Source organism: Chlamydotis macqueenii, chromosome 6 (genome assembly GCF_036417535.1).
Source record: "Chlamydotis macqueenii isolate bChlMac1 chromosome 6, bChlMac1.mat, whole genome shotgun sequence".
Classification (NCBI taxonomy): Eukaryota; Metazoa; Chordata; class Aves; order Otidiformes; family Otididae; genus Chlamydotis; species Chlamydotis macqueenii.
The window spans coordinates 26164160-26189420 of NC_141561.1; the positions used below are offsets into that span (position 1 = coordinate 26164160).

Consider the following 25261-nt stretch of genomic DNA (forward strand, 5'->3'; position numbering starts at 1 on the left):
CCGGGCGGCACTCCCGCTGCAGCGCTACGTTTACGACACAGGCTCGTTGGGTCTCCTCAGGCCCGTGCAGGGCCTGGCTGGCAGGACGGCCACGGCTGCCATGCCACTGCTTGGGGTCCCGTGGAGACGCTATGCCAGACATCAGAGTTTTACCAGCTCCCATGTGTGAAGATGTGCCAAGAGTGGAGATTTTTTGGAAGGGAATACGTGAGGGAGGTAATGGCAGGGTGAGAAACCACCGTCGGCCCCACTCCCGTGCTGGTGGCCGCTGCCTGTCCCCACCCTGGCACTGGGCATGAGGTGAGGTGTGAGGCTGGGGCGGCTGAGGAGGCCGGGGGTTGTGGAGGCTCCACGGCCGCCGTCGGTGGGCGCCGGCCCGCCGAAGCCCAGGGCAGTGCCCCGCAGGAGCCCATCGGGACCCGGCCTCGGCCAGCGGCTGCGGCGGAGGGAGGCTCCGGGCCGGGCCCAGCGGCCGTCGAGGGCCGGGCCGGCCCCGCTCCCTCTCTCCCCCGCGCGCGCCGCCGCTTTGTCCTTGCCCGGCCGGGAGCACGCGCGCCCTCGGCCGCGGCGGGAGAGCGCCTGCGCGCACTCGGCCCGCAGGGGGGCGCGCGCCGGCGGCCGCCAGGCGGGAGCGAGCGCCCCCTCTACCCTCTCCTCCCCCTGCTCGCCGCGAGCTCCGCCGGCGGCGGGAGGCCGGAGGCGGCCGGCGCCCACTCCCCCGCCGGCGCGCGCCCGCCCGCCGCCCCCCGCCCCGGCCCCCCGGCCCGCCGCGGGAGCCCGCGCCGCAGAGCGGGGCCCGCCAGCGCCACCCGCCGGCCGCGGGGCCGCACCGCGCCTCCCCCCGTCCCCCCCTGCTCCGGCTCTCAATGTTCCACACTGCCCGGCCACAGAGCCGCCGCCGCCGCCGTATAGCCCCCCGGCCGCCTCCGTCCCCTCCTCGGGCGCCGCGGGCCCGGCCCGGCCCCCCGCCATCCCGCCCCTCCGACACAGCAGCGGGACAGGACGCCGGCGAAGGTAAGGGAGAGGCGGGCGAGGCGGCTGCCGCGGCGGCTGGGCGAGCGCGGTGGGGGGAGGCGGGGAGGAGGCGGGGGGGCTGGTAGAGGAGCTTTGTTCTTGTTTTCGGCGCTCGCTGCCTGGCGGCGGCCGGGGGCGCGGAGCCGGCCCGAGTTCACGCCTCACTTGGTGCACACGCACGGTGCGGTGCGGGGCCGGGCGAGCCGCCGCCGCCCGCCGCGCCGCGCCGCGCCGAGCCCAGCCGCGCCGCGCCGGGCTCTCCCCACAAAGCGCGGCCGGGCGGCCGCCTCCAGCCCTGCCGCAGCTCCCCGCCGCGCTCCTCCTCGGCCCCCCCGGCCGCCGGGGAAGCCCCCTCCTCCCCCCCCCCCCCCCCCGCACCCCCCCCATCGGCGGAAAAATGTCGGTCTGCCTGGTGGAGCGGCGCGGGGAGAGCTGTGCAGAAGGTGCAGTTTGAATTATGCTTCTTCCCCCTCCGGCGGCTCGGTGGTGGCCAAATGCAGTTCTCGCTGCTGGCCATGTAAATAACCGGGGCTGCTGCTGCCCGAGTTGCTTTAAATACATCTTGGGCTTTTTCTCTTTTAGAAAAAAAAAAAAAACAACAACAACAACAACAAAAAAAAAACCCTCGTTCCTCCTCCCTCCCCGGCCCTTTAAATGCACAGAGCAAGTGTACATTTCCATCTGAAATCAACCCAAGTGTTATTGGCAATGTATTTTCTCGGGGAGAGGGGGGGATCTGGCGTTTGGACCCAATAAAATGCTCTGCTCCAGTGTAAATATTTACAGGGTATTAGTGACTTTTTAAAAAACATTTTAAGTGAGGTCTGTTATTTACAATGTGTCATAAGTTATTAATGTTCATTGCCTAAGTACCCTGCTAAATCTGTCTGATGCCTTAGAACAAAGTCGACAATTGGCATATTGTTTAAAGTATGAAAAAAATGCAAGTGGGTTTAAAAATTGGAAATATCTGTATTTTCAGAAGTGTAAATATTTATTGCTTTGTAGCTGTCAAACTGCAGCCCTTGGGAACAAGACAAAGAAGTATATTCTGGTTAATTTCTCAGTGAAATGGAGTTGTCACTGATTCAAGCGTTCTCTGGAACTTGGGGAATGGCAAGAGGGAGTCCTGCCTGTTGTATTAACTCTGCCTCTTTTTTTTCTCCTTCCCCAAAAAAGTTCCCCACGATGTCCAGTGATAGGCAGAGGTCAGACGATGAAAGTCCAAGTACCAGCAGTGGTAGTTCAGATGCTGATCAGAGGGATCCACCTGCACCTGAACCCGAAGAGCAAGAAGAACGAAAACCCTCTGCCACCCAGCAGAAGAAGAACACCAAACTATCCAGCAAAACTACTGCTAAGCTATCTACCAGTGCTAAAAGGTAAAGGGGACAGTAAAACATTCCGTAGTCTTTTTGGACAGTATTTTGAGTGACAGTACTTGCATTGCACTTTTCAAGGCAGGGGGGTTCTTCTTGTAAAGCTATGTGGAGAAGAGCGAAGTACCAACTTTTGTGGTACAGGAGCCTGCCACGCAGTATCGTCATTAATCCAGTCTCCTTGGGGTAATAATTACGCAGACTTGTCATAACGTCTTTTGAAGAGCTGTTTGAGAACTTGGTAACTTACAGGCTGGTTGTGGGGGGGGCATCTAAATACGTTTTGTTTTTGCAAAAATGCGCGAGAGAGTGTCAGCTTCAGCTATCTTTTCCAGAGTTCGGTTTCCATGCCTGATTGGCGTGGGGTGGAGTGCTCCTGGTGTATTTTATTATGGTCTGCAGACTGATGACAAGCAATGCTCTTTAATTAAAGAAGTCACAAACCCCCAGTGGCTTCTGTGGGCCTTATGACTAGCTTTTTGTGTCAGTGTATGGGAGAGCTGTACACACCGTGAAGTAATGGGTTCATTCTGCAGTTCTTTCACGAGAAACTTAGGTGAGTTTTTTCCCTTAGGATCTGCACATTCAAACCGTGGAGTTCTACAAGTAGCCTCTACCTTTAAATATCAAAATCTTCAGAAACCTTATTAAGTTATATCTGTTGCACTTTTATTTGCCTGTAAGGTTACTGGCAGTCCAGCTCTCAAGACATGCACTCTGGTCATTTTCTGTCAGTTGCACTGTGTGAAATAAGCAAACTTTGAATCCCTTGATTCCATTGATCTTTGATAAAACATACCTGTCCAGTCCTTTCCCTGGCGTTGCTTTTCTTTACAAACATTTACAAATATCCTGTAGCAAGAAAAGCTGTAGAGAAGCCCTAGTAATGTCATGTTTTGCTTATCCAGCATAAATACTGTAGTTCTGACTTTTTGGAGCACTTCAGCAATTTTGTATTGGACTTAAATTCAATAAATACTTTTTGAAATGTGTTAAAATTGCTGCAGAGTATAACTGTGTGGCTTTGGTGACTTTTGAGCTTGTTAAAGAAACTGTTTGAAATAGGACTGGCTAAAGAAAGAAAAGTTTGGGAACTACTGTGTAGGCTTTGTAATTTGTTATTACTTATCTTTTTTGAAAAGCTGGAGATGCAGGCTTTTGAGACTAAGTTTTCCCCTCTTCCCTTTATTTCACTTAATTGTTGCAAGTCTAATTCTGTACATTTCAAATAGTTCAGTAGTCTGAATTTATTGGTGCTGGTGCAAGGGTGTGCAGAGCAGTTTCTGTTAGCTCATATTTTAGCACTTGCTTATTCACATGGAATTCACAGTCTTGCTCGTATAGGTCTTCTTCTGAAGGGAAGTCTTATTTGATATTTTAAAGAGGAACTTACCATGTGTCTTTTGAAATTACACCTCTTATGTATCTGAATAAACTATTAAATTGACAAAAAGTTTTCGGTATTCCTCTTCCGGATCTTAACACCTCGGGAAAGGTTGTAATAGAGTAAAGCTAAGCACAGACTATTTGAAGTTATTATATCACTTTTTATCATGTAAATACAGCTACTGTATAAGGTTGGGAGAGGAAAGGCAGCAGAAGGTGTGGAGAGAATCAAAGTTGATCCAGAGAGATTATTCCAGTAACAGAGACAGCCTGGCAGATTTGCAAATCCACTTTTTAAACACACTGCAAAGTAGTAGGTAAAATATTGTGAAAAGAGTGTGTCTGCTGCCGGCGTGGTTCACTTCTTCAGCCTCAGTCACAGGTCTGTAGCGCTGGTTTAAAGTCATTGTCAAATCTGCCTGTGCAGCCCCCCCCCCCCGCCTCATTTGCATATTAGCTTGAAAAGAAAATCTCTCTGGTAAAAAGTGCTCGGATGTGAAAAAGAGTTACTTTTCTGAATACTTGTGGGAAATTTCTACCCAACTCAGTTGTAAGTGTTCTGTTTACATACAGCGTGTAGCAGGAAAAAAGCTGCAAAGTTTCTCAGCTGTGGGATTTGGGTTATGCCTCTGAGAACAAAGAGGAAGCAGCCATGTTAGCATTACTGAAGGCAAAGCCAATCTTGCATTTAACTGCATGGTGGTAGAGGGCAGTGTAATTCCCTGATTTATTCTATAGACTATCTCAAATGCTTTGTGTCTGTTCTCATTTCACCAACAGAATCCAGAAGGAGCTAGCTGAAATAACCCTTGATCCTCCTCCTAACTGCAGGTATGTAACGGCTTCTTAAATTGTGGACGGTGGTAGGAGATTAATGTGCTCAGGCTAACAAATGGGAAACTTAGTGTTTACGACCGGTGACTGCTAGACAAAAATTGCATACAGCAGATCGAACAAGCACAGGGAATGTTTGATATTGAAGTTTGTTATTTTGTCTGCCTGTTGGAGGCATAGTCATTAGTGGTTGATGTATGGAGTAATGTGTGTTCAGTTTGCTTTTTGTAGCTCATCACTGCCTTTGTGAAACATTAATTATATGAACCTCAAAATACGGTGAAGCTTTCAACTTAATGTCTGCATGTAGTTTGAACTGGCTTTTTGAGTGCCAGGTTTATAGAGTTATCACTTCATTCTGAAGTAAAGGTAAAGAACCGTATGTGATTTTTATATGCTTTCTCTCGGTATGTTGCTTAACGGTTAGATAAGCTGAAGTATTGCCTTTACATTTATGTGCCTAGTTGTAGTGGTCAAAGTTGTAGTCTCTTGATAGAGGATATTTTTAAGGAAGTTCCTAAATTGGGAGATATTTCTGTTAGGTTTTAGAAAATGAAACTGTAAGCTTGGAAGATTGAGTGATTTAGTCTTAGATAAAGTGACGGCAACTGGAGCACTTGATCTGTAGGAAAGTTAAATAGTAGCATAGCTAGCTAATTTCTTTAAATCTTTTGCATGTTTTACTTTTGGTTAAAGGATGCATAAAAATTCTCATTAGCTGTGAGCATCCAGTGTTCAGATTTGCAGTAAAGCTACGTTTAAATAATGTTGGTTTCTTTTGATGCATTTCAATAAGATTTCTGACTGCAAGGTATCTTCAGATTAATAGCTCACGTGTAACAGTGAGCCTTGTACACGCGTTTAAAAAAATGCTGGAAGTGCTTTCTGATTTTATGTTGGAATTCTTTGGGTTTTTGAATAGTTGGAAAGGTTTGGTGCAGGTCTTGCAAATTCAGTAAAATGTGAGCTGCTCTCCTGTCTGGCTAGTCCCTGAGAGCAGGGACTAACCAGAGCTGTGTTTTATTGATTTTGTGGTGAAGGTGTCTTACCCTGAGGACTGTACTGTAGATTGCTTATGGCAGTCTGGTGTATTTGCATGCAGGGTCAGCGACTCTCCCTCTTCAGTAGAGGCAGGCTCTGTTGAGAGAGCAAATGTCTATTGGGTTTGGGGTGTTTTTTGGAGGGAGTGTTTTTGTTTTGTTTTTAAATAACTATTTTAAATAACTTTTAATAAATTAATAGGATCTAGTTCTGTGTTGGTCATGTAGTTTATGCTTGGACCCCCAAAGGGGGTGTGGTGGGAGAGAAAGTATTTAAATGAAATAGAACACTAACACTTTGCTTTATCGTTGCTAAAAAGATAATTGTAGCAGTTTCAGGTGCATCAAATTACAGCTTGGCTTTTAGAAAGAGGAACCTCCCTCCTCACCCTCTCTAATACAATCTGATAGTTACCTCCTCGGGAAAGCATATTCTTCTTGTCTTACCACAAGAGCGTTGTTGCAGGGGATTTTTCTTGTGAGCTGGTACTACCAGATGCCCAGGATTAATGTTGAGAATGATGAAAACCCCACAATGTGTCTAAAATTATCCAAGTTTCTCTCCTACAGTGCATAGGGGAAAAGATTTTTTTTTTTTTCTTGCCAGTAAGGAAGTCAGTGGTTTTGTTCCCATAAATGTTTTTGAAGAGGAAGTTCACCCTTTTACTCAAGAGCGTCTGTATGATGAGTGCACTTTTACCTTTTGCAAAATCAAAAATATTTACAAGAGACGTTGGCTTCTGTAACAGAAATTCTGGGTTTTCAGGTTGAACAGTTTGAACAGAGTTGCAGTGCCTGAAGGATTACTGTTACATTGGAATTTACTTGTTAGAAGCAGCCTTTCTACTACTGGGAGGTAAATGCAGCTGTGTTATGGGCAGAGCAGTGGAAGCTTGTAACACACTTTCTTATAGGGTGCAGTAGCAGAGATTAGGCAACAGACTGACACAGCAGGCGTATGACACCTCTTCATTGCTCGTCATGCAACAAGCAGCAGAATGCTAATTATGAATTTCTTGTAAAAGAAAATGACTTTGGAAAAAAACATTTTAAAACCTGTATAACTTGGGCATATTCATATGTGCTTTAAAAATAAAAAAAAATTCTTGTGTCATAAATTCTCCCAAAGAGATTTCTTCATGCAAAGTTCTCTAGTTCTCTAGTTCTAGAGCACACTCTTATCATTTGCAGTCCACATGTTGCAGGCTTCACAAGAATACAGCTGCCAACTGATGTTCCTGGGGGTTGATAGTCCTTCTGGTTACTCAGTTACTTAAATGATAAAAAATTAGCAATTTTAAAAATATGATAATGGCACATATAAAACATTAAGTGTTACTTTAACAGGATACTGTACAAATACTGAAGAGTATGTTGAACTCTCCCGTATCATGTTAAACACTGATAACTGCTGCCATTTCTCACCTGCCAGTGTAACTGCATGTGGGGTCGCTCCCTAGTCCAGTTCTATCGGAGTGATCTGAGGCTGATGTAGCTGCTTAAAAATGACACTGACTGGTTGCACTGTGATTCTCATGCAAAAGAGACATAGGTTTCCTCAGCAGTTAAATTTCCCACAGTCACATCTATTGCTGCAACAGCTGTTTTATAAAAATGCTAGAGCCCCAGGAGAGTCCTGTTCCTGGGTGTGCTGAGCAGGCCTGGGCTGCACAGTAACTTCTATTTTAGGCACTGGGATAGCAGAATGACAGGCACAGTAAAAATGTCTAACTAGCAGGATTTTGCTTGCTTGTCTCAACAGTAGAGATTGATTTCTGGTTCTGTTAATTGGACAATGAACTGTTAGAAAAATTGTGTTGTCATGCATCACATTGTCATGTTTGTGAGCAGTGAATATGAACTGCATCTGGGGGGTATCAAGTATAAAACTTACTATCTTTATGCTGATAGCTTTACTCTTTATCGTACAGTAATACTCTAAATTCCTGTGATTTCAGTGTGATTTCCAAGAAAGAACACTGAAAACAATAAAATTAGATTTGTTCTTAAGCTACTAAAGATGTTGAAGGGAAATTAAGTACTGTTTTCTCCTCATGTTTTCTCCTGTCCAGCAGAAGAGCCTGAAATGAGTCAGTTACTGTCCAACATGCACTGTAGCACTAGGACACATAGGTAAACTGAGGACACGGATATCTGATCCTGTTTTTTCTTCCTTTTACTGATTTAACTGAAAGCTGTGCTGCTTGGTGCTGTGTGCTGTATTTAATTTCTTTTGTGCTTTTAATAGCATAAAGCAAAGCTAAAAAGGTCTTGGCCCTATTGCTCCTAGGCAGCTCAGTTTCAAACCACGGCCAAACGCTTATACATACTTCAAGGTATGGAAGTGTGCCAAACCCCACTGTTACACATTCTCAGGAAAATGCTGCAAAGACCTTGCACATAATGTATGGTAAATCTGTCCTGCAGAGATGGTCTTAAATAGGTTTGACATATCTGGAATAACTATTTTCAGTTCATGGCATAAAACTGTTTAGATCAGAGGTCACGCTCTGTAGTTAAGGTTATATCTGAGGCTGCTGTTCTGACCTGCCCAACTTGGAGGCTGCAGCTCAGGTGGAGCAGAGCATGGCTGGCTCTCATGCTCATTGTATTTCCTGGATTTTAGAGCTGGCATGAGTGAGGCTGTTCCCAGGGGTACTGTGATTTATAGCAGCTTCCTTTAGCTGTTCCTGGCTGCTCTGCTGATCCACAATAGCAAAAATATGTACTCCCTGTCTTCTTTCCTCACTCCTCCTCATTTCCATTCCAAAATTAATCATTGTTCATCTTCATGGGAAAGTTTTTGAAGTTCAAACCACTATTAAGCAAATTTAGTAACACCCTTGCCAGTTTAGTTTATAGTATGCAACCTATTTTACAACACATCCAGTTTGGTATAAACTTTGTAGGAAATGAAAGCAAACACCAAAATCAGTGTATCCACCTAAAGCTTAATTCATGTGGTTTAAAGAGGTGAGTAAAGGGAGTGCATCTTTCCCATGCAAGTGGGAGAATTTAAGCATTTTATAGTCTGTTCTGTCAGTTGGCTTTAATCTCTTCTCTTTGTTCAATGAAAGATCAGACATCTGAAAGCAAGTGGTTAAAAAAAAAAAAAGAGGAAAGGCCAGACAAAACACGTGCCTTAGAGCACTGGTCAGAGAGACAACTTTCCTCCTTCATAGCTGCTGGGAGATGGGAATTCTTACAAAGGGAGAGGTGCTTGGATCATCCCAAAAGCTCCCTGCTGTGTCTCATCCTCTAGCTAGTGAGCGCCTGACCTGACAGGTCTGTTGAAAAGATTTTCCTTTATAGGGATTATTACCTCGATTACTATTTATTTTCAGGCCTTGTGTGCTAATACCTACTAATGTGATTTCTCGAGCAATACTACAAAAGGTAGCAGTTGATGATTTTGCTGTTTGTAACCTCTCCTAGGCTTGCAAGTAGGCTGATAATTTATGAATAGTTCATGTAAAAATGACTTATTTTAAAATAAGACTCCAAAGTATGTGTATTGAGCACAATGGGAGCAAGACATGTAGGGGTTTTGTTTTAATACAGAATTCTTCTGCTTCCTAAGGACTGCATTTGTCCCTTTCATTACTGCCGCATCTTGGGCTAATTCTGTGCTGCAGAGTGCTGCCAACCCAACCCCACGGTCTGGAGTTTGACACAAAGAAAATGCCTGCAAAACCCTGGCAGACGAATGCTATTACTGGTTTAGTTATGGACCCATGAATCCAGATGTTTGTAACTGTCTCACTGTGGTTATTACCCCATCAGTGGGGAAGCATTGCAGTATGTATTTAAAGCAATATCGTGAAGGTATTCTTCAGACCAGCAATTTAAGCTCTTTCAATTGAGCTGTCTGAAACAATAAGGAGCAGTGAACAATTGTGCCGGTGGTGCAGGCTCTTCCATGTGCAGACGTAGTGCTGGATTTCAGCTAATGCAGCCTTGCGTTAGCAAGGAGGGTGCCACAGCTAAGCTGGTAGAAGCCTTCCTTTTGTTAACATACTCTATCTGCAGTAAGGTTATAGGCAAATGTTTACTCTGCAAACAGTTGTGCCTGTTGAAGATGTTACTGCACAGCTGTGGTTTGCTCCAGTTCTGCCATAGAGTTGACTACTCCAGTCAGTAAGTGAAGCAGATTCATGTGATTACTCCATAGTGCTCCCCAGTGAGGGGAGGAAAAAATAAGTCATCCAAGTTTGCTTAAATAGGTGATTCAAACTAACTCTGCTGGATTTTTCCTCCCTCCCTTCAGAGTAGGCATTGTTCACACAAAGCATTTTGTCAGACACACCAGGATATTAATAAGTCAATCCATTCCTTTGTCTCTCAAATGTAGTAAGTTTCCATCTCTCCTTTGTCAAAGCCAGGCTTTAGTTCTGTTGCTTTTTTGAAATCAGTAGGAGGAAGAATATTCTGAATACAGTCAAATACCAGGCCCCTATACAGTATCACAAACGTGTGCCCAAGTCTTCACATGGGGTTTTTTTTGGGTTTTTTGGGTTTTTGTTTGTTTATGTGTTTGTTTGTTTTCTTTTCCAGTCAAGCTGTTGACATTTCAGATTGATGGCAGTCCCCAAGTTTGTGTTTATTCTGTTAATTTCTTATTGGGCAAAGTCTTCATATTGCTAAGTATTGAGTCTCACTGAGAAAAAAAAAATTATGTCAGTTTTGCTTCTTTTCGCCTCTGCAGTGAAAACCCCAACTGTGAATGCTAAATAGTTTCCTATAGAAGGAGAAGTTGATTAAGGTATGTCAGAGACAGTATATTAGCAATATATGCAAAAATGCCTGTACTGAAGCTGAATAAGCAAAATTTAAAGACTATCACCCAAACTCTACTTTATAATGTATCTTCTGATAGTTACATTATACTTTTTACTGTCTCTCCCAGCCCAGCACTTTCTTGCCATGGAGTGCAATAAATGCATGCTACAAGAAAAGAAAGCTGAAGTTTGCAGAACACAAACCCACAGGATTATTTCTAACACTTCCTTCCTTATACCAAAGTTTGCAGTTGCAGTTACAAAAATATAATGAAGAGGGTTCACAATTCCTGTAAGAACATATTTGAGGTAGCTCTCAAGTGAATATTGCAATACTACTTTTTAGTATTGTCCAGTTCTGAACATAGTCCTGTGGTTCCTTCTGAAGCAGTTCCTTCATTGTTAGTTGCTGAATGTAAATCAGTGGCTTGCAGTGATTTAAAGATATGTTTATCTAGTTATCCCCTTGATTTATCTAAAATTATTTCTACTAAGCATTCTCTTTCTTCCCTCCCTCTTTCTTACCAGGAGAGTATAGTCTAGGTCAGAGCAGGAAGGAGTTGTATAATTTAGCACAGCAATCAGAAGTCTAGTATTTTTGTATTCCTGTCCATTTGTAGTAACAGCCAGATTCTGCCATCTTTATGTATGCAGTGTGGCTTTTACCTTATTTGCCAGTAGTCAGTGAAACTGCTTAAGGAGTAGGCATGAAACAGATTTAGAAAGGCATTTCAGTAAAACATGTCAGTGTTAAGTAGAGCTAGAGTGCACCATTATTTAACATGCTTTTATTAAAAAAATGCAACAGTAGAACATTGTGTAACTCCTGAATGTTTTGAATTGTGAGAATATTTAAATTACTTTCTTTTCAGTTGAGAGTAGATGACAGATCTACTAACTCAAAATGCCTCAAGTTTTTTTCCCTGTACTGGTATCCACCTCTTGCAAGCTATAAGCCAAAGTTTTTTACCAACCCCCACACAGTGAATTTCTCATGCAAGTAATCTCAGTGGCATAATTAAGACAGGATTATGCAACACAAATCTATCTGCTCACGGGAGTAAGTTTTCATGTCTACAGATTTGCAGGTTAGGCACTTGTGTAAGCAGTGTCCAGAGTGCTGTTGTACATGCTCTTAAATGTCTGTATTAGTCAAAAGGTCGTATAAATCTTTCACCAGTTTTCATTTGCATTACTGTCAAAATGAAAAAAAAAAAAAATCATGGCTGTCTGTCTACTCCAGAGTTGTAGAAATAGTTCAAACACTTCTCACTCAGCCACTGGTGTCAGAGAACTGACCCTTATTATGTCTTAAGTTTTATCTGGAAACAATAGAAGAGCTCGAGCAGGACTGGTATTTTAAACAGCTTTTTAAACATCATTGTGCTAAAACTTGTAAAAACTATGAAGTAATATGTCCTTAGACCTAAGGACAAATCTGCTTTTCAAATATCTATTTGTATAACGGTACAAAGGCCCTTCAGGCTTTGTGATAAAACTGATTAAAATATACCATGTATATATGTATTTCTTTTTACACTCAAACTGTGCATTGCTTACGACTACCAGCCTGTTGTATTTAGCGATAAACTGTATGTATGGCAAGGTCCTACCACTCTGAGTGCTTCCCCATCAGACTGATTTGTCTGTGTGTATCAGTTACTCTTTGATTTGATCTTTGCTTTTACAGACTTGGGACACCTGATTTTAATTCAAAATAACAAAGTGCAAATATAAGAGAATCAACTAAACAACATTAAACTATTTATTTAAAATGAGTTGACTACTTCATATAAAACCAATGCATGGAGATTTCCTGGAGCTGGAGTAACTAGGATTTGCATAGATGTGGAGCATTTTGAAACAGGTAATACAGACATCATGAAAAATTCCTTCAGCATGTTTTCTGAGTTCAGGGCTAAGGAGGCAGGAGCAAGGATATCCAGCTGCCATCTAGGACAGGAGCATGCATACTATTAAGTTAGACAGGAACTATACTGTAACTTTAAATTGATGCCTTACTTTGAGCTGCTAGTGATAAACGAGTTCTAGCCTGCTTGCATTAATTTGGATTAATTTTCTCTGTGCGGAGAGTACACTATACTCTTATCTAGTTCAGAACTGTGGCTGAAGCAGTTGTTAATTTTATAGCACTTACTGTAAAACAGACTGGCCAGGTCTTTTAGGAACTCAGATACAGATTTAGCTGACAAAGTTGAAACTACTGTTGTAAGCATCAGTTTCAGAAACAAATGAGGAGAGAGGTTGCCTTGATGAAATACAATGATGACCTGTAGTTAACCAGTCAGTCACTTTCAGGTTGGAAGCATTTGTAGAGAACCATCTTGCAGTAATCACTGTTTTTATTATTGAGGTGGATACTGGACTAGAGCATATAAATATTGCATTTGCAAGTAACAGCGAAGAGGAAGAGGTTGTAGGCACATTGGAGGAAAGGATTGGTATGCCAAGTGACGTGGGCAAATATAAGAAGTGACCTTAAAAATAGCATGTAATCTAATAAGGAGAACTGCAAGGCACAGCACTTCAGTAGGCATAGTCAACTGCACAAATCCTAGAGGGAAAAAAAGACTGGATGAGGAGCAGTTCTGCAGAAAACGTGTAGCCACTCTAAGGATTGTGTGCTTTCCAGGAATCAACAATACGAGGCCACAGCAAGAGAAATAAGTAGAACAGCAGTCACAATAGGGGGATGTATTTAAATAAAAAAAAGAAAAGAAATTGTTGGAGACATGGTATATAAAGTCATGCCACTCAGTTCAGCACAAGTAAAGGCTGGCTGGAGTACCTTATCCAGTTTTAAGCACAGCACTGCAAAGTGACATGGGCTAGCTGGAAAGAGTACAGATTAGAGGAAAGAAAGAAAGAATAATCTTTGGATATAGAAGAAAGTTGCTGCAAAGGAAATAAGGCAATTCTTGTTAGTCCTGTCTGGTGGTTATGGAGAGCAACTGGAATTGCCATAACAAAGACCTAATTTAGACGTGAGGAGTGCCTAGCTATAAAGACAGTATGGGTAAGGAGGTGGTAGATATGCATCACCATAGGTTTTTAAGAACAAAGTTTAGACAAATGACTGGCAGGAGCAGTTTAGATACAGTTGATTCTATCTTTAAGCAGGAAATGGACTAAGTGTGACCTCTTGAGGACCAGTTTGACCAAGCTATCTGTGATACCAGATTTAAATAACAATGTTAAAGGAAAGCTCATCAGGAAGTTATTTTCCCTTCATTTAAAAACTGTATTTTAATCAGGATTTTGTACTATAATCATCCTGGAAAATATACATGTTTTATGGTTTCAAGCAACAACAGTAAGAGCAATTATTTAAAAAGTCACTAGAAGTGCACAGGTTTTGTCCTGTTGTCAATTAAAAAAAAGCAGATGTCTAGTAATTTTATTCCCCACTCCCCATTATGGCTTTGGTTCCATTTTGGGTCCAATCCTACGTTCCTTGCACAAAGCTGTCAGGTTCAGCTAACTGAAAATAAGCTGGACACGTGTCATCAATTCTCACAGGCACATCACCTGTGTGAGAAACTAATAGCACTAGTTGTGCAGTCGATCTTGATTTTTTGATATGTCATGTGCTCTGTGCTTGGATTCTCTGCTTTTGTTCCACATCCATGTAAGTACCTCCAACACTGGGATAAACAAAAGCAAAGAACTTTTTTTCCTCCTTCATAGAGGCAGTTTGCAGTAGATATGCAAGCCCTAATGCATCTGTGCACAACATCCCAAATGGATCCAGGCACATCAGAAAGCAGTTGTATAGTGTACTGCCTGTGACCAAGGATCCTATCTCTAAGCACCCTCTGGAGTGAGGGCACAGAAGATGGGAGTGAAAATGCAAGCAGCCTGGCACGTTTCCAGCTGATGAGTTAATGCTGCTATAAACTTCAGTAGTTCCTCTCTGAGGCATGCAGAAGAGTGCAGGCACTGGGAAGGTAGCCAAGGAAGGCGAAGAGCAGACGGCTAAGTTAAAGGCCAGCTTCAAGGATTCACAACGTGATTGTCTTTGAGGTGGGTTCCTCCCTTGCCAGAAACCCTTCATGTAGCTCCAGTACCAGGGCTGGAAATCAGTGATCAAATTAAGGGATGCGTTCAGTGCAAAGCCAGCCTGACTTAGCGATGCTTGATTAGCATAGCTTGAGCAAAGGTAGCCATGCCCAGCTCTCAAGCCACCCCATGACTGGACTAGCAGTACAGGGTGCTGCAGAAAGCTGGGAGTTCTCAGTCATGCCAGGTTAGTTCATTGAGCTTGAGGCTGCAGTGAGGCAATTCAGGTTTGAACTCAGGTTAGCACTTCATGCTGAAGCCTAGACATGGAAGTTGCCAAAATACTGAAGATGGAGTAAATCAGTAGAGCATCAGCAGGTCAGATTCCATGGAAAACAAACTGCAAAGAGAAACATTGGTGTTTTCCTTTCTGTAAGGGAAGGCTAGCAGCAGAAAGCTATTTTTGTTTGCAATTTAACTGTAAATGCTTTGAGCAGAGTGAGTTTGGGAAGGAAAAAAAAAAAGCGTTACAATGGATAGTAGCTACGCAATAGGAGATATGTTCAGCTGATGGTGATTCTTGCTGTGAAGCTGCAGCTATTATAGCAGACAATGGACAGCCAGATTCCTCCCGATCACAGGCACCTTTTCTAACAAACAAAGGACTTGTCTACAGTGCAGTCACTGCCTGGGGTAGCTCATACTTTAACTAGCTTTTGTCCTTCCCCCTGGTATCTCAACATCAGAGACCTCATCCGGGCTGAAGGATCCACAGGACAAGTGAAGTGGTGCAGGGATGGTTAGTTGACATTGAGCTCTGTGTTATCATTGCATACTGGTGCTCGTCCTAACTTGTTCGTAGATACCTAGGGTATACCTATATCTACTTCATTAACATCCATGGCAGAAGTTGTAGTGGGGCATTAGAGCTGTAGCTGGGACATTTCGGATTTAGCGACACCTCCATCAACAGACACCTTAAGGGCACAGTGAATCAAACCCATTATGCCAAAGCCCAGTTTTGTGTTTAGAGTTTCAGACTTCAACATCTTGGGGAAAAAAATGAGATTTGGTTTAATTTCTAGTCTATAAAGCAAAAGCAAAGAAAGGTCTTAAGAGACTAAAATCAACTTGTAATGAACGCTGTAACAAACAGTATATTCCCATGGAAGCGAATTTAAGTGATCTAAGTTACACAGCACAACCTACTGCATATTAAGCATAGTCTGAGTGATTAAACAAACTTCTTGTGCGAAAGGTAGAAATACCATACAACCTGAAATTCTACAAGCATGATTAAACAGAAATGAAATCTGAGAGGCTATTTGAAGCACAGTCTATGGCTGCAAAAGCGTTTGCTTTTCTGGAGGAGGTATTATATATGATACCCATATAAATTTTATACAGCCAGGTAGTGCCTAGCTCCACATTCTTCTTCCTCCATAGAGTGCAAGGATTGCTGGGGTAGTGTGAAGAGTTGAAATAGCAACCTGGTTAACTCTTTTTTTTTTTTAGTTTAATTTGCCTTTTTTTTTTTTTTAAGTGAAAACTACAATTACAGCTGGTATACTTACCAAATCAAACACACCGTAACTCAGTTTTTTAAAGAAGTGACATCACCAAAACAAAGCAGTAAGAGACCACTGATTTGTTTGATAATATATAGTACCAAACCTTAAATAGACTGATATGTGGAGAAGTCAATTACTTTCTAGATTCTCTGAGAACAAATGTGGTGTTCGGTTATTTATTTTTCATGGTAATACTGCAAACTAGCATTACTTTAAGTCTTTGTTTTTTGTTAAGCTTGCTTGAGTTTTTTGTTTTAGGAATAAAATAAAGTAATTTCAGTTAGAAGGCAAGCTAAGAGTAGCAGTTGTCAATACTAAAATAGCTATTGTAGACTGAGAACTGTGTGGTTCTAGAAAGGACGTTCTGGGCAAAGCTCCCATACAATGATAAGCATGCCTTACTAGAAATTAGTGAAGGTGGGGTCAGCAGTGGAGGAAATAAAGAGAGATGTGAGCTGTACTAATCAGATCAGTGTGTTGTTATCACTTTATTTTCTTTCTGTACAGAAAGCAAGCTCTGTAAGAATATACTTGCAGTTAGACTTCAGTAATTCTGATCTGGGCAGAAGGAACTGAAAACTGTTAGTTCCTGCGAATTGCACTTGTTTGTCTTTTGTGTGATTTTTCTATGTCTTACATACAATGTCTAAATAAAGCTAGAAATAATTTGCAGAATGTCTAATAATCTTAATTTGGCCTAGCATTGTGTGATGGTGATCCTTACTGGTCTCTGTAGTGTTTTAATCAAGGTGAAAGGAGGAGCTGGTTCTGCAAGTTAATGCCAAGGTACAGAAGCACCTGTGAGACATTTTGAACTTTTTCTGTGGAATCTTGAGTTTATAGCACTGAAGCTGTAAGTTACTAAATATATAAAGCTACTTTCAGTAGTAGATTATTTAAAAAGGTATTAGAATGTTGTGGGGAAAAAACCTCAAAGTTTGGGTTTTTTCTATTTTAAGAGTTAAAAGGGTTCCTACTTTAGGCACTTTCTATTAGGCAGTTGCTGACTGGAGAGGTTTTTTCTGCTGTAGCTAACCTCCTTCTCCTTTAGTCTTCTATCCCTTCAGACACAACCAGTGAGAAATCACATTGCTCTTTGCTTGTTAATACAGTTATCAGGTCTTTTCAGATTCTCCTTAGAGTCTCTTTCTGTCTCTTTCCTAAGAGGAGTTGATGGTTGCAGGAAACTCTCTCTCGTTTAGGTTGTGGAGGTTTTCTAGCTCAGTGCTTTGTTTCAGGCAGTGGGTGTGGAGAGGCTCTGCTGGAGCGCATCAGTGCTGTGCCCTGCACCAGCTGTGTCCCAGTCTCTGTGGCCACGTCTGTCACTGTGCTCCTGCCTAATTCAAATGCTGGAGAAACTGATGCAAAATCTTCAATTTTTTTTTTTGTTAAATCTGCATGGTGGCACTTTCGGCTTTGCATGGAACAAGGTTAATTTTGTACTTGTGTGCTCTTACCTGGATTGGCGCTTGATGAGAAAAGTTGAAGCACGTGAAGCGTTGAGTTAGGCAAGGGAATTGCAGAATGGGTCAAACATGTTTGCTGGCTGCTTCTGATAGGTGATCATTACTGAACAGTTATGTGCTGACATTTTAACTCTCACACTGAGATTTTATTAGAAAATTTTTAATTCCCTGGGTCCTTATCCCATTTAAGTGTGGCAGGGAGTTCTGTAGTCTGAGGCAGACAAAGGTTTGCTAGCCTAGAAATTGTAAGCCAAAATTAATCTGTAGGCTTATGTATGTAACCTAGGCTGTATGTAACATTGGAAAAATAAATCTTTGAACTTGGGACCCAGCTTTCTGGATTTCTTGGCTGCTTGGTTTGCATGGCTGTGAGCATATTGCATTGTTGAGCTCCCTGGTACAGTGCTGCTGACTGAAATAACTGGAGTCCAAAGAGGGCAGTAGGGCGGTGTGCTGGCAGGTTGTTCCCCTCTAACGGGTACCTCTATCTTCTGCAAGCTTCTTAAGTAAAGGAGTGTGCCATTCGTTGAACGAATGTGACTCCTCATCCTGCTGGATGCTGTTTAGGCCATTTGCATCACCTCTGACTTGCCCTGCATGCTGCTCTGTGTTGGTAGCTGAGGAGCAGACCGTGCTTGGTATTTGTGCTGTAAATGGCTACTGCCTGCTTTTCACTCAGGCAGGACTGTAAGAGAAGTTTTGGTAACTCTGCTTTGTTTTCTGATAAATGCAAATTTGATATGCTTAATTTTTCTTTACTCCTGTATTCAGATTCTGACCTTTGAAGAGTAAATATAAATAAAATCTCTTATCTGCATTGTCAGACTGTTCTGGTTTTGTTTAGTGAGGGGGGGCCTAAGGTGGTAGCTTCTGTAGGAAACTGCTAGAAGTCGCTCCCCTTTGTTCAGTGGACTCGGCCGGGCCTAGGGCGGACCCGCTGCTGGCCAAGGCCGAGCCAATTGGTAGCAGAATGTCCTGTGATAACACCTCTGCGATAATGTATTTAAGAAGGGGAAAACAGAAAAAAAAAAAAGAGAGAAGATGTGAAGCAGCTGAGCGGGGCCAGAGAGAGGGAGGCGTGAGCCTTGTGGGCCTTGCAGGCCTCACCCTCTGGCCTCCCACCGGGCAGCCAACTGGGCCCAACTCAGCCCAGCCCGGCTGCAAGAAGTGGAGAGGAGATGAGAAGTGAATAAGATGTAAAAAGGATCCTGAGAGACGTCTGCCAGCCTGTTGTGAGGAACGGCTGCAGACGCCAAGGTCAGTGAAGAAGGAGGGGGAGGAGTAACGCGGCTCCTGGCCAAGATTCCCCTGCAGCCTGTGGTGAAGACCATGGTGGAGCGGGTTGTCCCCCTGCAGCCCATGGAGGTCCACGGAGGGGCAGAGATTCACCTGCAGCCCGTGGAGGACCCCACGCTGGAGCAGGTGGAGGCCTGAAGGAGGCTGTGGCCTGTGGAGGGCCTGTGCTGGGACAGCTGTTCTAGAGAGACTGCACCCCGTGGAAGAGATGACCCACGCCGGAGCAGTTTCACGAAGGACTGTGGCCCGTGGGAGGGACCTCACGATGGAGCAGAGGAGGAATGCGAGGAGTTTTTCCCCCAACGACGAAGTAGCAGCGTAGAACATCGCATGATGAACTGACCGCGACCCCCATTCCTTCTTTCTGCCCCCCGCCGTGCTGCTGGGGTGGGGGGGGGAAGGTAGTAGAGATAATGTTAAGCGCAGGAAGAGGGAGGGGTGGGGGTGTTCTCTGTCTCATTCTCCTGCTAGTTTTAGTAATAAAGGAATAGTTTTCCCCAAGTCGAGTCTGTTTTGCCTGTGACGGTAACTTTAAGGATTTGTCCCTGTGCTTATCTCAAACCTCGAGCCGTTTTTCCTTATATCATCTCCCTCTATTCTCTCAGGGGGTGAGGGGAGTGAGAGAGAGACTGCGTAGTCTGGTCCCAGTGGGGGCTGAACTACGACACAGACTCAGCTGTGCTTTCACTCTCTTTTTGTTTTTAACCGTGGGAGTAAGGAGACAGGACGGACAGTGAGCGCACCTCTTCATACACCTGAGATAAGCTGGATGCCTCCCCTCTGAAATCCTCCATCCAGGCTGGGCAACTTTCCAGTAAAGATGACCTGCACCCACCAATGTGATAGCAGCTAGTTTCAGGAGGTGGGGAGATAAGAGTGTTGTTTGAAAAACACTGCTGCACTAGTAGAAGCATCATTTTGGTTTTCTGCTTCCTGAAAGCACATGAAGAAGAACCAGTAGTTACGGGAGACCGTATTGCCTCAGGTCTTAGCCCAAATCCATTTATGCCCAGAAGTGTTCCAGATTTGCTAACTTTGGAAGAGCCATTGACTTTTGAAGCCTGAAGGGGGGAAGAAAAAAAGGCTACACTAAAGCGTGCAGTGAGGGGTCCATGCAGTGCACTGAATGTTATTTCTGAAAGTAATCCTGTTGATCTTTTTCTGAAGCCAGTCGCTGATCATAAAACTGAGGGGTCAGTTCTGGTTAGTTTTGCAGTAGGTGTCATTAGCAAGGAATGCTTGATGAGCAGTGTCTGGGAGATGCTGTGCTGCAGCTGCTTGTGTTTTCCATATGCAACATCTCCGTTCGGTACAAAGTCAGCTGGCAGAGTGCAAAGCACCGTGAGTCATCCTGGCACTGCTGGAGTGTATAACGACGATCTCGAAGCTAGGTGCAAGCCAGACCCTGGCTTTTATCCAGTCTGTATGCAGAATGGGACAGAGAAACTCATCTTTGTGCTCCTCTGTCCTAGGGTGGGTGTATAAACTTCAGTATCTTGGGTGCTGTTTGAAATTGCACCAGCTGCATGTGGTCCCAAAGGGCTGAGACCTTTGTTAGGAGGGAACGTGTTTCTTCTCCAGAGCCAACAGTGTGGCACAAGCCAAGGGCACCTCTTTCTCTTGGTGAAGAACAGCGTTGGCCCAGCGTGCTAATGTTGTAGCTGTGCTCTGCTTGTAGCGTGACTCAAAATGACTGCGCTAACAGATATTGTGTCTCTCAATCTGTCAGTTAGTAGTTTCTTTGATTTTTTTATAGCCTCTAAAGTTTTAGTGTTAGAGTCTGGATTGCCACGGGAATAGGAATCTGATGAAAAAGATCTTCCTGAGTGAAGTTTGATGGACAGAAGCTTTACTATAAAACCTTTCTGTTCTCATTTTTGGTATCTGCAGTGAGTTGTTCCCGGTATTATTAATTCTTCTGGCAGACAGAGTTAATTTATTTGTGTATTAGTCTTCATGCTGTTGGATGAATTATAGATTTAATTATGGTCCAGGTGCTCAAAGCTTTGCTGTTCTTCTAAATGTGAAATATAAAGAAAAAATAAGTCTGAGTAATTTTTTGGCTTCTTGAATCAATGTAAACATTGGGGGAACCATGCCAAAATATAAAGAGAGGATTTACTTTGCAGAGAATGTTATTATCTACTCCAGGGTATTCTACTTTGTGGGGAGGATTAGTGCTCTGCATTATACTGGGACACACCTTTTTACAGCTACTACGCTATGCAGCAGATTAAAAACTTTTACCTATAATTCCTTATTTTTTCAGACAAAGTTTCTTTTGCAATTGCTGCTGATTACTAGTGGCCAGAGGTTGAATGGAGTTAACATAGTCATAATAGGAAACACTCCTCAATTCCCTGGTAGGTGTAAATAAACTACCTACTTGTAGTATTCCTCTTCATTTGTGTTACTCAGTCTTTCCTTTTCTGCCTGGCACAGTTTTATTTACAGTCCTCAAATGTTTTTATATGGCAAAGCTACTTATTTATGTTTGTTTGTTTCTTGTCCTAAACCAGTTTTCCATTACACTTTCCCTTAATCTGTATGAAAATTTGCTGTTTGGATGACATTTAATTCCATGAGAGGTCTTCTCATAACTGTCTGTTCACAGTCAGGCCAGAATACAAAATCCATGAAAAAAAAATTTTTTTACTGAGATGTCATAGGATATTTGGGCAGGGGCAAGTATGCGAGCTATGTTAATTATGGAACTTACTTATCTTCATTCCTCTTTTGTTTCTACCTTTTTAATTACTGCCTTTCTACTTTGTGGCCCTGAGTCAGAAAAAGCACACCATACCTTTCACACCTTTTTCAGGAAAACTTTGTGTGTATGTTTAAATACTTTTCTGAAGGGAGTGTGAATTGGCCTTGTTTCAGCTGCCACTAAACATCCCTTGGTGGAGCCTATGGAATAATATGCCCGTGTATCTGCTGCAGTACTGGGGACAAAAACACAACTATGCTACTTTAATATATTTCACTACTAAAATATGTCGTTTAGGTATGCAATAGTATGAAATTTTTGGATGAAGATCAACTAATTTATTTTTGCAATTGTCTCCTTATGCTTCTTTTAATTTGGGGGTCAGAAAAATTCATACCATGATTTCATTTTAGGTTTTGGGGCTGCATAACAGCTACCTTCAGGAGTCTGCTGTTCCTCAGACAGATGCACTGATGCATCTCCTGAGGAAGCCGCCAAAAGTGCATGTTCTGACCTCATCTTTAAGCTTTTTCATTTCCTTTACTGACACTTAATGAAGTTACTATCACAGCCATTAAAGATAATTTTGTAAAAGTAGATTATGTAATTATTACAGTTTTTTGTATGGTTTTTAGTGTGAAGTCAAGCATTGATGCTGATTCTTCAGTTTGGCCCGGTATGACAATGCCAGTTGCTCTGGTAGTTAGATATGAAGTGTGTGCTGGGCATTTGAGTTGGAGGTGAGTAAGGAGTTCTTTTGGGGAAACCTACATGTTTTAGAGTACCTTGATATTTTTATTTGAGTTTTGCCAGTATTGCTGGACTCAGTTCTGGTTCATTGGTATTGACATTATGAAAAGCTGTGCAACTGTCTTCTTAGTATTACTGATGCTAGTGGGCCTGAAAGTAGATTCTTATCATCTTTTAAAGCTCTCTTGATACACGCTGCAACTTTTGGTTAGGGAAGGTACACATGCAGTTTCTTTATTTGAAGACATCTTTAATGTGATTTTGTTTAGAATAAGATTAGGAAGTAAACTCTTCATAGGGATTTTTTCTTATTACAGAGCCTAAATTGAGCTTCTCTTTTTTATAAGTGTAATTTTAGTTCATGAATTACCTACACTTTGTGGGAGGTTAGGGAATGAATGGACTGCAGGCTGACAATGTATAGGCTTTCAAGTCCTTTACTCGAGAAGGAAATGCAATTGATGTCAGCATGTTAATTTGATGGAGTGCATTTATAGGAGGCTTTATATAGCTGTTGAGTGTTAACTTAAAACCATGTCTTCATTTGGTACATTTGTTCGTTTGTTGTGTCCTTAGGTTATTTAATAAAACATGCAGTGAAACACTAGAAAAGCTCCTGGACTTTGTCTTCCAAACAGCTATTGATATCAGTGTTAAGGTTCTTCGTGTCTTAAATAAAATAGTAATTTTTCTTTACAGCGAAAGTGTCATTCTGAAGACTTATTTACTCTTCATGTATTACTTTATATTTTTATTTTAAAACTGACTCAGATATAGACTGCAGCTTTTCCTGGTGTTGGAAGTCAAATTGAGTGCACTGTAATTTATGGAGATAAGAATGCTACTGTATAAAATCCTTATTAATATAAAAAAATACGCAGAGAAACAATTCAAGACAGTGCCTCACACTCCTCAGATTCCTGTTGTTTTTAACACTGACAGCTTTTGTGGGCTTCACACATGTATTTTTGTGTCTGGTTGTATGTAACTGCTTACAGTGGTGCAGTGCATTAAACAAGGTTGGCTCTGCACCACTGAATTGTAATCAGTCCGATCTCATTATTGCTCCTGAATTTTGGTTTGCTGTAAGCACACTATAGATGCTCCCTGTCTAGTGCTCAGGAACTCTTTCCTTAGAAATCGTGTGCCTTTTTAATGTGTCACGGCTCAATTATCACACTCAGTTTTGGCTGCCAAAATAGCCATATATATTGTCTAGCAAGTGACAGCCTGGGCCTTTATCTCTTCCTGGCTGTTTGCCAGCTGTTTAATTGCAGCCCTGTGTTTGCTGTGTGTCACATCTTATGGTGGGCTATTATACCCAGCTAAAACAATATTTTGAAAATGTTTCAAATGTAAACTAATTCTGTGAGACATTACGTCTTGTTATTTACATGATCTGCTGAGGATGTAATGTAGATAATTTTTTCCCCTACAAATAGGAGCATTTGTACCTCCGATCAGCTCATGACTTTCCAAGGCAGAGAGAAGACAAGATGGGGATGCAAAAATGCTGTCTCGTCCCCCTGAGAGATGTAATTAAAACTGTACACTTTTCATGTAATTTTTCATTTGTAGTTTCTGAGGCATTTTTCAAGCAATATTCTCTTTGTTCTGCCCTTTAGAAAAGACCAAGCATACAGAAACCGAGCTGAGATCTCAACAGGCGTAGCAAAGCCTATGGGCCATATTTCTGCTCAGACAGGTACCTTGGGTGAAGACAACGTTGGGTTTTAAGTGAATGATGCAGGTGCTGTACGCAGCACATTCAGTTTGGCAGATGCCTGCTTTCCATCAGGAAAGACTTAAGGCTCGTGTTGCTCATGGCAGAGCTGCACTACTATTTGTGTCCTACAGCCCCACGCTGCCTGCGGGATGGAGCCTCGCGGTGTGAAACCAGGATATCAGAGTGCTAAGCACTCCAGAGGGCTTAAGTGTGCGGGGAATCCCTGGACTAAGTATGGATCCATTTTTCCCTGCTTCTCTTTGTACAGCTATTAATCTCTTGCTCGCTCTTTCTGAAGAGCGTATGTCTTGGAGATTTTCAGCTCCTGGGTGAGATTCCTATCTGGTGCAGACTGCTTTAGCCTTAAAAGCAATGAATGTACATTAGCTAACGTTCTTGGCTATGTAGATTTTTGGGCAGAAACTGTGCTTTTCCACTGCTTAGAGAAGAAATCAGGATTTGTTCTGTTGCTTGTTTAATAAGAAGAATAACTGTTTAACAAGAAAGACATGATAAAAGTCTTCGGAAACAGCTTTGCAATTTTAAGTCAGAGGAATGCAGAGGAGAGCTTAAGGAAGATCCAATTTTTGTGCAAAACACTAGATTTATAATTAAGTAGTAAGTGTTGGCTTTTTAAAAAGGAAAGAAAAAGATAGCCTGTAGGCAGGATTAGATCTACAGAATTTTTTCTTCTTAATTGAAGGGGAAAAGATCCCATCTAGCCAAAGCCATCTAGCATGCTGGAAGAAGTTTAATATTAAAATGGGCTTTTTAAAAAGGAAGTAAAATTGTTAGAGTGCTCTTAAACCTGCTTTCTGAAAAGTGTAATATTGTGAGTAATATACTCAAGCGTGTGCACACGTTTTTTTCTGGTTAATCTGCTAGAAAAATTCTGGTAAATAACCCCCACATGCACCTTTTTCAGCAGCTGACCTGTTTAAGTAGGGTTATAAAGTGAGGATTAAAAGATACTTAGAAGAGTTTTGCATATATGGGGCAGCTGGAGTGTGAATGGTTGTGGCAGTTCTGCTGTGCTGTCACTGCGTGTCTTTTCAGGAAATGCATCAAAACAGTCGCTAGGGTCACTTTGTTGCAGCAGGATCTACATAATTCCAGTAGTTTACAATGTGACCAGTCTATCTAGTGTCAAAAAAAGGCCATGCTTGAGTTTCTGCCTGACTAAATTCTTCCCTGTTCCTTTAAGCTTTCATGTAAGTGCTGTGAAAATATATATATAGAGAGAGTATATTTTGCATTTTATTTTCTTGTATCTCAAATCATGTTACTTTCT

General features: G+C 42.5%; 1 protein-coding gene across 1 annotated transcript in view; it reads left to right on the forward strand.

Annotated features, from left to right (window-relative positions):
• The first annotated feature begins 761 nt into the window (after positions 1 to 761).
• UBE2E3 (ubiquitin conjugating enzyme E2 E3) overlaps positions 762 to 25261 on the forward strand; it is a 58553-nt gene continuing 34053 nt past the window's right edge. The window contains exons 1-3 of the mRNA XM_086751170.1: positions 762 to 1014; positions 2194 to 2396; positions 4560 to 4610. Of these exons, the coding sequence (XP_086607296.1) occupies positions 2203 to 2396; positions 4560 to 4610 (245 nt within the window). The 5' untranslated portion in view covers positions 762 to 1014; positions 2194 to 2202. The remainder of the gene's footprint in view (positions 1015 to 2193; positions 2397 to 4559; positions 4611 to 25261) is intronic.